Genomic DNA, 12,111 nt, shown 5'->3' with positions numbered 1-12,111 from the left:
GAGATGAGGGGGAGGGGAGGAGATGAGGGGGAGGGGAGGAGATGAGGGGAGGGGAGGAGATGAGGGGGAGGGGAGGGGAGGAGATGAGGGGGAGGGGAGGGGAGGAGATGAGGGGGAGGGGAGGGGAGGAGATGAGGGGGAGGGGGAGGGAGGGGAGGAGATGAGGGGGAGGGGACGAGATGAGGGGGAGGGGGAGGGGAGGAGATGAGGGGGAGGGGGAGGGGAGGAGATGAGGGGGAGGGGGGAGGGGAGGAGATGAGGGGAGGGGGAGGGGAGGGGAGGAGATGAGGGGAGGGGAGGAGATGAGGGGGAGGGGGAGGGGAGGAGATGAGGGGGAGGGGGAGGGGAGGAGATGAGGGGGAGGGGAGGGGAGGAGATGAGGGGGGAGGGGAGGAGATGAGGGGGAGGGGAGGGGAGGAGATGAGGGGGAGGGGAGGAGATGAGGGGGAGGGGAGGGGAGGAGATGAGGGGGAGGGGAGGAGATGAGGGGGAGGGGGAGGGGAGGAGATGAGGGGGAGGGGGAGGGGGGAGGAGATGAGGGGGAGGGGGAGGGGGAGGGGAGGAGATGAGGGGGAGGGGGAGGGGAGGGAGATGAGGGGGAGGGGAGGAGATGAGGGGGAGGGGAGGAGATGAGGGAGGGGAGGAGATGAGGGGGAGGGGAGGAGATGAGGGGGAGGGGAGGGGAGGAGATGAGGGGGAGGGGGAGGGGAGGAGATGAGGGGGAGGGGAGGAGATGAGGGGGAGGGGAGGAGATGAGGGGGAGGGGAGGAGATGAGGGGGAGGGGGAGGGGAGGAGATGAGGGGAGGGGGAGGGGAGGGAGATGAGAGGGGGAGGGGAGGAGATGAGGGGAGGGGAGGGAGGAGATGAGGGGGAGGGGAGGAGATGAGGGGGAGGGAGGGAGGAGATGAGGGGGGGAGGGGAGGAGATGAGGGGGAGGGGAGGAGATGAGGGGGAGGGGAGGAGAGAGGGGGAGGGGAGGAGATGAGGGGGGAGGGGAGGAGATGAGGGGGAGGGGAGGAGATGAGGGGGAGGGGAGGAGATGAGGGGGAGGGGGAGGGGAGGAGATGAGGGGGGAGGGGAGGGGAGGAGATGAGGGGGAGGGGAGGGGGGAGGGGAGGAGATGAGGGGAGGGGAGGGGAGGAGATGAGGGGGAGGGGAGGAGATGAGGGGGGGAGGGGAGGAGATGAGGGGGAGGGGAGGAGATGAGGGGGAGGGGGAGGGAGAGGGGGAGGGGAGGGGAGGGGAGGAGATGAGGGGGAGGGGAGGAGATGAGGGGGAGGGGAGGAGATGAGGGGGAGGGGAGGGGAGGAGATGAGGGGGAGGGGAGGAGATGAGGGGGAGGGGGAGGGGAGGAGATGAGGGGGAGGGGAGGAGATGAGGGGGAGGGGAGGAGATGAGGGGGGGAGGGGAGGAGATGAGGGGGAGGGGAGGGGAGGAGATGAGGGGGGGGAGGGGAGGAGAGGAGATGAGGGGGAGGGGAGGAGATGAGGGGGAGGGGAGGAGATGAGGGGGAGGGGGAGGGGAGGAGATGAGGGGGAGGGGAGGGGAGGAGATGAGGGGGGGGAGGGGAGGGGAGGAGATGAGGGGGAGGGGAGGAGATGAGGGGGAGGGGAGGAGATGAGGGGGAGGGGGAGGGAGGAGATGAGGGGGAGGGGAGGAGATGAGGGGGAGGGGAGGAGATGAGGGGGAGGGGAGGAGGGGGAGGGGAGGGGAGGAGATGAGGGGGAGGGGAGGGGAGGAGATGAGGGGGAGGGGGAGGGGGAGGGGAGGGGAGGAGATGAGGGGGAGGGGAGGAGATAGGGGGGGAGGGGAGGGGGAGGGGAGGAGGGGAGGGGATTGGGGGAAGAGGGAGGGGAGGCGAGGAGATGGGGGGAGGGCGAGGGGGGAGGGTGAGGGAAGGAGATGTTGGGGGGGAGGGCGAGGGGGGAGGGATGGAGATGCGGGGAGGAGTGCGCGGAGGAGATGGGGAGGGGTAGCGGGGAGGGACGGGTGGGGGTGAAGTTGGGTGGGAGGGGAGGGGGGTGCGGGGAGCGTCATGGAGTTGGGAGGGAGGGGGAGGAGTGTGGGGGAGGGGAGGGGTGCGGGGGAGGGGGTGTGGAGGGACGGGGAGGGGCGTGGGGGGAGGGAGGGGTAGGGGCATGGGAGGAGGGTAGGGGGCTGGGAGGGGGGAGGGGTGTGGGGGCAGGGTGGGGGGGGAGGTTGGTGCGGGGGAAGGGGGGCTGGGGGGAGGGGCGTTGGGGGAGGGGCAGGGAGGAAGAGAGGGGTGGGGGAGGGGAGGGGGCGGAGGGAGTGTAGGGGAGGGGGCGGTGGGAGGGTAGGGGATGGAGGAGGGGAGGGGGTGTGGGGAAGTGGAGGGGTGTGGGGGAGGGGCGGGGAGGAAGGGAGGGGTAGGGGAGGGAGCGTAGGGGATGGGGCGGTGGGAGGGTAGGGGATGGGGGAGGGGAGGGGGCGTGGGGAAGTGGAAGGGCATGGGGGAGGGGGGGCATGTTGGAGGGGGCATGTGGAGGATGGGGAGGGGGTAGGAGAGGGGACATGGAGGGGGAGGGGAGGGGGCGTGGGGGGAGAGGGCGGAGGGTGTGGGGGCAGGTGGGATGGAGGGGAGGGGGGTGGGGGTGATGGGAGGGAGGAGAGGCAGGACGGAGGGGGAGGGTGGGGGGGCAGGGGAGGAGGGAGGGAATGGGTGGGGGGAGGGTAGTGGGAGGGAGTGGGGGGGCAGGGAGGGGATGGGGGCGAGGAGGGAGGGGAGCGGTGGGGAGGGGTCGGGGTGGGCGGGGGGAGGGGGGAGGGGAGGGGTGGCAGGGGGGAAGGGAGGGGAGGGGACAGTGGGAGGGAGAGGAATGGGGCATGGTGAAGGGGGGAGGGGGGAGGGAGGCGGGCTGAATGGGGGGAGGGGAGGGGGCGGGGAAGGGGAGGGGGACAGGGGGGAAGTGGAGGGGGGGAAGGGGAGGGTTACTACTCTCGTATTCCATTTTCTCCTAAATTCTTTGTCCTCCTCTGCTACGTTTTACATTTCTCCCACTCCTCAGGTTTGCTGCTTTTGCTGGCCAATTTATCTGCCTCCTCCTTGGCTTTAACACTATTCCTGATTTCCTTGTTAGCCATGGATGAGCCACCTTCCCCATTTTACTCTTATGCCAGACAAGGATGTAGTTGTTGAAGTTAATCTATGTGTTCTTTAAATGTCTGCCATTGCCTATATGCTGTCAATCCCTTAGCTATCCTTTGCCAGCTTGTTCTACATAGGAACATAAGAAATAGGAGCAGGAGTAGGCCATCTAGCCCTTCGAGCCTGCTCCGCCATTCAATAAGATCATGGCTGATCTGAAGTGGATCAGTTCCACTTTTCCGCTTTCTCCCCATAACCCTTAATTCCCTTGTCTGTCAAAAACCTATCTACCCGTGACTTAAATATATTTGGCGAGGTAGCTTCCACCACTTCAACGGGCAGAGAATTCCAGAGATTCACCACCCTTTGAGTGAAGAAGTTCCTCCTCAACTCCGTTCTAAACTGTCCCCCTCTTATCTTGAGGCTGTGCCCTCTAGTCCTGCTGTCCTTTCTGAGCGAGAAGAATCTCTCTTTCTCTACCCTATCCATCCCTTTCATTATCTTATACGTCTCTATAAGATCCCCCCTCATCCTTCTAAACTCCAACGAGTACAGACCCAATCTATTCAGTCTCTCTTCATAGTCCAACACCGTCATCTCTGGTATCAGCCTAGTGAACCTCCTCTGCACTCCCTCCAAGGCCAAAATATCCTTGCACAAATGTGTCGACCAAAACTGCACACAGTACTCCAGCTGCGGCCTCACCAGTACCCCGTACAGTTGCAGCAAGACCTCCCTGTTTTTATATTCTATCCCCCTCACTACAAAGGCCAGCATTCCATTCGCCTTCTTGGTCACCTGCTGCACCTGCAGACTTGGTTTTTGTGACTCATGCACAAGGACCCCCAGGTCCCTCTGCACCGTAGCATGCTGCAGCGTTTTGCCCTTTAAATAGTAATCCCTCCTACTATTATTTCTGCCAACGTGGATAACCTCACACTTGCTAACATTGTACTCCATCTGCCAGGTACTCGCCCACTCGCTCAGCCTATCCAGATCCCTCTGCAGACTTTCCACACCCTTCGCACAATTTGCTTTTCCACTCATCTTTGTGTCTTCAGCAAATTTCGTTACCCTACACTCAGCCCCCTCCTCTAGATCATCTATATAAATGGTAAATAGCTGAGGCCCCAGCACCGATCCCTGTGGCACTCCAATAGTCACCAACCGCCAATCAGAATAGCACCCATTGATACCAACTCTCTGCCTCCTATTAGACAACTAATCCTCTATCCACGCTAACACCTTACCCCCAACTCCATGCCCCCTAACCTTCTGAAGCAACCTTTTGTGCGGCACCTTATCAAATGCCTTTTGAGAATCGAGAAACACCACATCCACCAGTTCCCCTCTGTCTACCGCACTAGTCACATCCTCATAGAAATCCAATAAATTCGTCAAACGCGACTTCCCCTTAACGAATCCGTGCTGCATCTGCTCTATCAAACGATTCTTCTCCAGGTGCCTCGCTATTTCTTCTTTGACGACGGATTCAAGCATTTTTCCAACAACAGACATTAAACTAACTGGCCTATAATTCCCTGCTTTTTGCCTGCTACCTTTTTTAAACAGCGGCGTAACATTAGCCGTTTTCCAATCTTCCAGTATTTCCCCGGAATCCAGCGAAGATTGGTAAATAATCACTAAGGCATCTACTATCACCTCTGCCATTTCCTTCAGAACCCTGGGATGCATTCCATCCGGTCCTGGGGACTTGTCCACCATCAGTCCCGCTAGTCTATCAAGCACTACCTCTCTAGTGACAGTAATCGCATTCAGGCCCTCAACTCCTACCATCCTTCTATCTTTAATATCCGGCAAACTGTTCGCATCCTCCTCCGTGGTGACAGAGCCAAAAACTTATTTAAGGCCTCAGCCATTTCCTCATCTCCCACCACTAAATCCCCCCTCTCATCGTCTAAGGGTTCAACATTCACTCTAGCCAGCCTCCTCTTCTTTATATATTTGTAAAAACAAATATATAAAGAAGCCAAATATATAACAAATATATAAAGAAGCCAATGCATGTCTCATACCATCACAGTTAGCTTTCCTCAAGTTCAAGACCTGAGTCTAATCTTGTACTTAACTGTGTCATTCTCCATCTTAACGAAGAATTCTACCATAATATGGTCACTCTTCCCCAAAAGATCTTGCTCCATAAAGTTGCTAATTAAGCCTCTCTCATTACACAATACCCAGTCTAGGATGGCCTCTTCTCTCGCTAGTTGCTCAACATATTGGTCTTGAAAACCATCCCTTATACATCCCAGGAAATCCTCCTCCATCGCATTGCTACCAGTTTGGTGAGCCCAATCAATATGCAGATTGAAGTCACCCATGATAACTGCTGTACCCTTACTGCACTCATCTCTTAATTTCCTGCTTGATGCCATCCTCAGCCTCACTACTACTGTTTGATGGTCTATACAACAATTTCCACCAGCTCTTTTTGTCCTTTCAGCTCCACTCATACAGACTCCACATCGTCCAGGCTAATGTCCTTTCTTACTATTGCATTAATCTCTTTAACCAGCAACACTACCTCACCCGCTTTTACTTTCTGTTTATCTGTCCTGAATATTGAATACCCCTGGATGTTGAATTCCCATCCCTGGTTACCCTGGAACCAGATCTCTGTGATCCCAATTACACCATATCCGTTAATGACTATCTGCGCGGTTAATTCATCCACCTTATAACAAATGCTCCTCGGATTGAGACACTGATCTGTCAGGCTTGTTTTTTGGCATTTATTGCCAAATTATGACGTAATCTTTTTGACTTTTGTCTTTGAAAAATTTAGAAGACTGAGAGATGACATTACTGAAACATATAAGATTTTCAGGAGACTTGACAGGGTACGTGCTAAGAGATTGATTTCCCCTTGTAGGAAAGTCTAAGACCAGAGTACATAATCTCAAAGTAAGGGGGTCACCCATTTAAGACAGAGATGAGGAGTTTCTTCTCTCAGAGACTGGTGAATCTGTGGCATTCTTTACCACAGAGGGCTGTAGAGGCTGGACTGTTTAGGGAAGAGGATTATGTGGATAAGTCGGGAAAGTGAAGTTCATAGAATCCCTATGGTGCAGAAAGAGGCAAATTGACCCGTCGAATCTGACAGAGTATCTTACCCAGGCCCTCGCCCCATCGTCCCACACATTTCCCACGCTAATTCGTATCTTTTCAATCTTTGGACACTCAGGTCCAATTTATCATGGCTAATCCACCTAACCTGCACATCTTTCGGGAGGAAATCGGAGCACCCAGAGGAAACCCACACAAACACGGGGAAAGCATGCAGACTCAAAACAGACAGTCACCCCAGGTCGGAATTGAATCCAGTCCCTGGTGCTGTGAGGTAGCAGTGCTAACCACTATGCCATTGAATATTACTATATCAGATCAGTCATGATCTCATTGAAGAGCAGAGCAGACTCGATCGGCCAAATGGCCATACATCTGCTCCTCTGTCTTGTGGTCTTTTTATCCTGTTGAACAGCTTCATTTACCTGATGCTTAGGATAGATCAGGAGGTCAGATAACACAAAGCTGGGTGTGAGGGTGCGCTGTGAGGAGGATGCAGAGATGTTTCAGTGTGATTTGGCCAAGTTGAGTGAGTGGGCAATTGCATGGCAGATGCAGTAGATTATGGATAAACGTGAGATTATCCACTTTGGTGGCAAAGATAGAAGACAGATTATACCTGAATGGCAGCAAATTAAGAGAGGGGAATGTGGAATAAGACCTGGTTGTCTTCGTATACCGGTCAGTGAAGGTAAACATGCAGGTGCAGCAGGCGGTAAAGAAGGCAAATGGTATATTGGCTTTCATAGCAAGGGGATTCGAGTACAGGAGCAGGGATATCATGTTGCAATTACATAGGGCCTTGGTGAGAGTATACCTGGAGTATTGTGTGCAGTTTTGGCCTTCTTATCTGAGGAAGGAAATTGGAGGGTGGCAAATGTTGTACCTTTGTTTAAACAGGGCTGCAGGGAAAAGCCTGGGAGCTATAAGCCAGTAACCTCACATCTCTGGTAGGTAAGTTGTTGGAAGGTATTTTGAGAAACAGGATCTACAGGCATTTAGAGGAGCAAGGACTAATTAGGCGCAGCCAGCATGGCTTTGTGAGTGGAAAATCATATTTCACAAATTTCATTGGGCTTTTTGAAGGGGTAACCAAGAAGGCAGCTGAGGGTAGTGCAGTTGATGTTGTCTACATGGATTTTAGCAAGGCCTTTGACAAGGTACTGCATGATAGGTGTTGCATAAGATTAAATCTGATGGGATCCAGTGAGGTAGCAAAATGGACACAAAATTGGCTTGATGATATAAGCCAGAGGATGGTTGTAGAGGGTTGTTTTCAAACTGGAGACCTGTTACCAGCGGTGTGCCTCAGGGATCCATGCTGAGTCCACTGTTATTTGTCATTTACATTAATGATTTGGATGAGAATACAGGAGGCATGGTTAGTAAGTTTGCAGATGACATCAAGTTTGGTGGCATAGTGGACAGTGAAGAAGGATATCTCGCATTGCAAAGGGATCTTAATCAATTGGGCCACTGGATTGACGAATGGCAGATGGAGTTCAAATTAGATAAATGCGAGGTAATGCATTTTGGTAAATTGAACGAGGGTAGGACTTGCTCAGTTAATGGTAGGGCGTTGGGGAGAGTTACAGAACAAAGAGAGCTTGGGGTAAAGGTTCATAGCTCCTTGAAAGTGGAGTCACAGGTGGACAGAGTGGTAGAAGAAGACATTCGGCATGCTTGGTTTCATTAGTCAGAATATTGAATACAGGAATTGAGAAGTCTTGTTGGAGTTGTACAAGACATTGGTGAGGCCACCTATTATAGAAACAATATTATTAAGTTAGAAAGAGTGCAGAAAAGATTTACTAGAACGCTACCAGGACTTGGTGGTTTGAGTTATAAGGAGAGGCTGGACAGACTGGGACTTTTTTTCGCTAGAGCATAGAGGGCTGAAGGATGATCTTATAAAAGTCTATAAAATAATGATGGGCATAAATCAGCTAGATAGTCAATATCTTTTCCCAAAGGTAGGGGAGTCTAAAACTAGAGGGCAAACGTTTAAGGTGAGAGGGGAGAGATGCAAAAAGGTCCAGAGAGGCAATTTTTTCACACAGAAGGTGGTGAATATCTCGAACAAGCTGCCAGAGGTGGTAGTAGAAGTGGGTAAAATTTTGTCTTTTAAAAAGCATTTAGACAGTTACATGGGTAAGATGGGCAAATGTTAGAGGTAGGTTCTTTACTCTGAGAGTAGTAAGGCCATGGAATGCCCTGCCTGCAACAGTTGTGGACTCACCAACGTTAAGGGCATTTAAATGGTCATTGATAAACATATGGATGATATTGGAATAGTGTAGGTTAGATGGGCTTCAGATTGGTTTTGCAGGTTGGTGCAACATCGAGGGCCTGTACTGCGCTGTAATGTTCTATGTTAGAGAGATATGGGCCAAATGCGGGCAATTGGGACTAGCTTAACATAGAACATTACAGCGCAGAACAGGCCCTTCGGCCCATGATGTTGCGCCGACCAATTAAAAAAGCAATGACCCTCTAACCTAAACCAATCCCTTTCCATCCATAAACCTATCCATGGATCTCTTAAACGCCCCCAAACTAGGCGCATCTACAACTGCAGCAGGCAGGGCATTCCAATCCCTCACCACCCTCTGGGTAAAGAACCTACCTCTGACATCCGTCCTATATCTACCACCCCTTAATTTAAAGCTATGCCCCCTCATGCTAGCTTTCTCCATCCGAGGAAAAAGGCTATCACTGTCCACCTTATCTAAACCTCTAATCATCTTATATGTTTCAATAAGGTCCCCTCTTAGCCGCTTTCTTTCTAACGAAAACAACCCCAAATCCCTCAGTCTCTCCTCATAGGACCTTCCCTCCATACCAGGCAACATCCTGGTAAACCTCCTCTGCACCCTCTCCAATGCCTCCACATCCTTCCTATAATGTGGGGACCAGAACTGCACACAATACTCCAAGTGCGGACGCACCAGAGTTTTGTACAGTTGCAACATGACGTTGCGGCTCCTAAATTCAATCCCCCTACCAATAAACGCTAAGACACTGTATGCCTTCCTAACTACCTTATCTACTTGATTCCCAACTTTCAGGGATCTATGAACACATACACCTGGATCCCTCTGTTCATCAACACTATTCAGAGTCCTACCGTTAGCCCTATACTCGACACATCTGTTATTCCTGCCAAAGTGAATTACCTCACACTTTTCCGCATTAAACTCCATCTGCCACCTCTCAGCCCAGCTCTGCAATTTGTCCAAGTCTCTCTGTAAATTATGACACCCCTCTTCACTATCTACCACTCCTCCGACTTTGGTGTCATCAGCAAATTTACTGATCCACCCAACTATACCCTCATCCAGATCATTTATAAAAATTACAAACAGCAGTGGCCCCAAAACAGATCCCTGAGGCACACCACTTGTAACCGAACTCCATGACGAATACTTTCCATCAACCACCAGCCTCTGTCTCCTATCTGCTAGCCAATTCCTGATCCAATTAACTAAATCACCCCCAATCCCATACATCTGCATTTTCTGCAGAAGCCTACCATGGTGAACCTTATCAAACGCCTTACTAAAGTCCATATATACCACTTAGAAGTTATAAAAAAAAGGATGGCACAGACAAGTTGGGCTGAAGGGCCGGTTTCCATGCTGTAAATCTCTATGACTCTAAGGATATTCTTGCTATCGAGAGAGTGCAGAAAGTGATTCCTGGGATGACAGAATTAGGGCGTAAGGAAAGACTGAGGTGGTTAGGATTATATTCACTCGAGTTTAGAATAAGGGGTGATCACATAGAAACCTATAAAATTCTAACAGGCCCAGACAGGGTAGATTCAGAAAGGATGTTCCCGATGGTGGGGGTGTCCAGAACCAGGAGTCATAGAACATAGAACAGTACAGTACAAGCCCTTCGGCCCTTGATGTTGTGCCAAGCTATGTCCAAACCCAAGATCAAGCTATCCCACTCCCTGTCATTCTGGTGTGCTCCATGTTCCTATCCAATAACCGCTTGAAAGTTCCTAAAGTGTTCGACTCCACTATCACAGCAGGCAGTGCATTCCACAACCCAACCACTCATAGTCTAAGATATGGGGTAAACCATTTTGGACTGAGATGAGGAGAAATTTCTTCACCCGGAGAGTGGTGAACCTGTGGAATTCACTACCACAGAAAGCAACTGAGGCCAAAATATTGTATAATTTCAAGAAGGAATTAGAGATAGCTCTTGGGGCAAAGTGGATCAAAGGATATCGACAGGAGTGCGGCAGGTGCAGGCTATTGAGTTGGATAATCAGCCATGATTATAATGAATGATGCAGCTAGGAATAGCCTATTCCTCCTATTTTCCAGGGTTCTGTGTTTCACAATGATACGGGGTGTTGGGGAGAAGGGGATATTTTTGTTTTTTGTTATCTATTACTATTCTAAAGATCATGCCTTTCTAATTATCTTTAGAAGTCAAACTTCCATCGGTCGCAGACTTTCACCTACAAGAATGGCATCGCACTACCTGTTGTGCCCAAAGTTGGGATCGGTAGGGAACCAATCCATGTAAATCAGCTATCTTTGTCTGATGTGGATGAATTGGCCAATAAAAGACCCACATTAACCTATGGCCAGGCCAAGCAAACGCCACCAGCAGATTTCATCCCAGGGCACGTGGCATTCGATAAAAAGGTAACGCTTTCACAGCTGTTTCAACATTTGTCCATTGAACCCATTTTTCCATCAGAGTCCTCTCTTTGAGAGAGCTCTCTCCATAGTCCCATTCCGTTTTCCTATTCTTCCACTGTGCTCTTTCAGTGAAAGTAGGTTTTTTGTATGTTGAAACAGGTATTGAAATTTGATGGCTATTTCAAAGAGACAGTTCATGAGTCTTCACAGGAGTATTATAGGGTTCGACCTGTCATCTTGTACTATTACCTGGAAGATGACAGTATTGCTATTCATGAGCCACAAGTGGACAATGCTGGACTACCCCAGGGCAAACTGATCAACAGGCAACGTCTCCCGAAGAACGACCAGGGTGATTGCTGGCACTGGAAAGATCTCAATGTGGCTATGGATTTGGTGGCCTATGGCAAGCGATATCGCATCACTGACTGCGACAAGTTTACGTGTGTAAGTTCATCCTCAGCTAACATTATATCATCCTGCACACTTGCTACTGGTGAAGGCTTGCCTATGCAGTACCTCTATCTGTGTCAGCAAGGATCATGCTTACATTAGATGTGTCAGCCAGGTTCCTGCTCTGGATCACTGTCCAGTGACCCCTGTGTTAAAGAGAGAGGGGAAATCAGCTGGGGTTTCCGTTCCTGATCACTGTCCAGTGACCCCTGGGTTAAAGAGAGAGGGGAAATCAGCCGGGGTTCCCGCTCCTGATCACTGTCCAGTCATCCCTGGGTTAGAGAGAGAGAGAGAGGGGGGATATCAGCCAGGGTTCCTGATCCTAATCACTGCCTGTTGACCCCTGGGTTAGAAAGAGGGGAAATCAGCCAGAGTTCCTGCTCCTGATCACTGTCCCTGGATTAGAGAGAGGGAGGGCGGAATCAGTCAGATTCCTGCTCCTGTTCACTGCTCATTGACCCCTGCGAGTCAATGGATGATATTGGAATAGTGTAGGTTAGATGAGCTTCAGATTGGTTTCACAGGTTGGTGCAACATCGAGGGCCAAAAGGCCTGTACTGCACTGTTATGTTCTATGTTCTATGGGAGAGAGAGGGAGAGAGAGAAAGAGAAAATCAGCCAGCGTTCCTGCTGCTGATCATTATCAAGTGACCCTGGGTTAAAAAGATAGAGAGAAATCAGCCAGGGTCCCTGCTCCTGCCACTGGATTAGGAAGAAAGGGAGAAATCAACCAGGGCTCCCGTTGTCAGGGTGAGGCTAAGGCATTAAGCAGCAATTCAACTGTTGCAAATTCATGGCTA

At 51.5% G+C, this 12,111-nt stretch overlaps 1 protein-coding gene across 1 annotated transcript in view; it reads left to right on the top strand.

The window, feature by feature from the left end:
- Window positions 1–10,639: 10,639 nt before the first annotated feature.
- The window catches only part of efhc1 (EF-hand domain (C-terminal) containing 1), a gene marked incomplete at its 5' end in the record, with an annotated part of 44,090 nt that continues 42,618 nt past the window's right edge, over window positions 10,640–12,111 (top strand). Inside the window, 2 exons of the mRNA XM_080184206.1 lie at window positions 10,640–10,861; window positions 11,018–11,305. Coding sequence (XP_080040332.1) covers window positions 10,640–10,861; window positions 11,018–11,305 — 510 coding nt within the window. The remainder of the gene's footprint in view (window positions 10,862–11,017; window positions 11,306–12,111) is intronic.

The sequence above is a fragment of the Carcharhinus amblyrhynchos genome, unplaced genomic scaffold, assembly GCF_965287045.1.
Source record: "Carcharhinus amblyrhynchos unplaced genomic scaffold, sCarAmb.v2.hapA scaffold_610, whole genome shotgun sequence".
Taxonomy (NCBI): domain Eukaryota; kingdom Metazoa; phylum Chordata; class Chondrichthyes; order Carcharhiniformes; family Carcharhinidae; genus Carcharhinus; species Carcharhinus amblyrhynchos.
The sequence above is the reverse complement of the archived record's forward strand: the minus strand, read 5'-3'. Positions and strand labels throughout refer to the sequence as shown.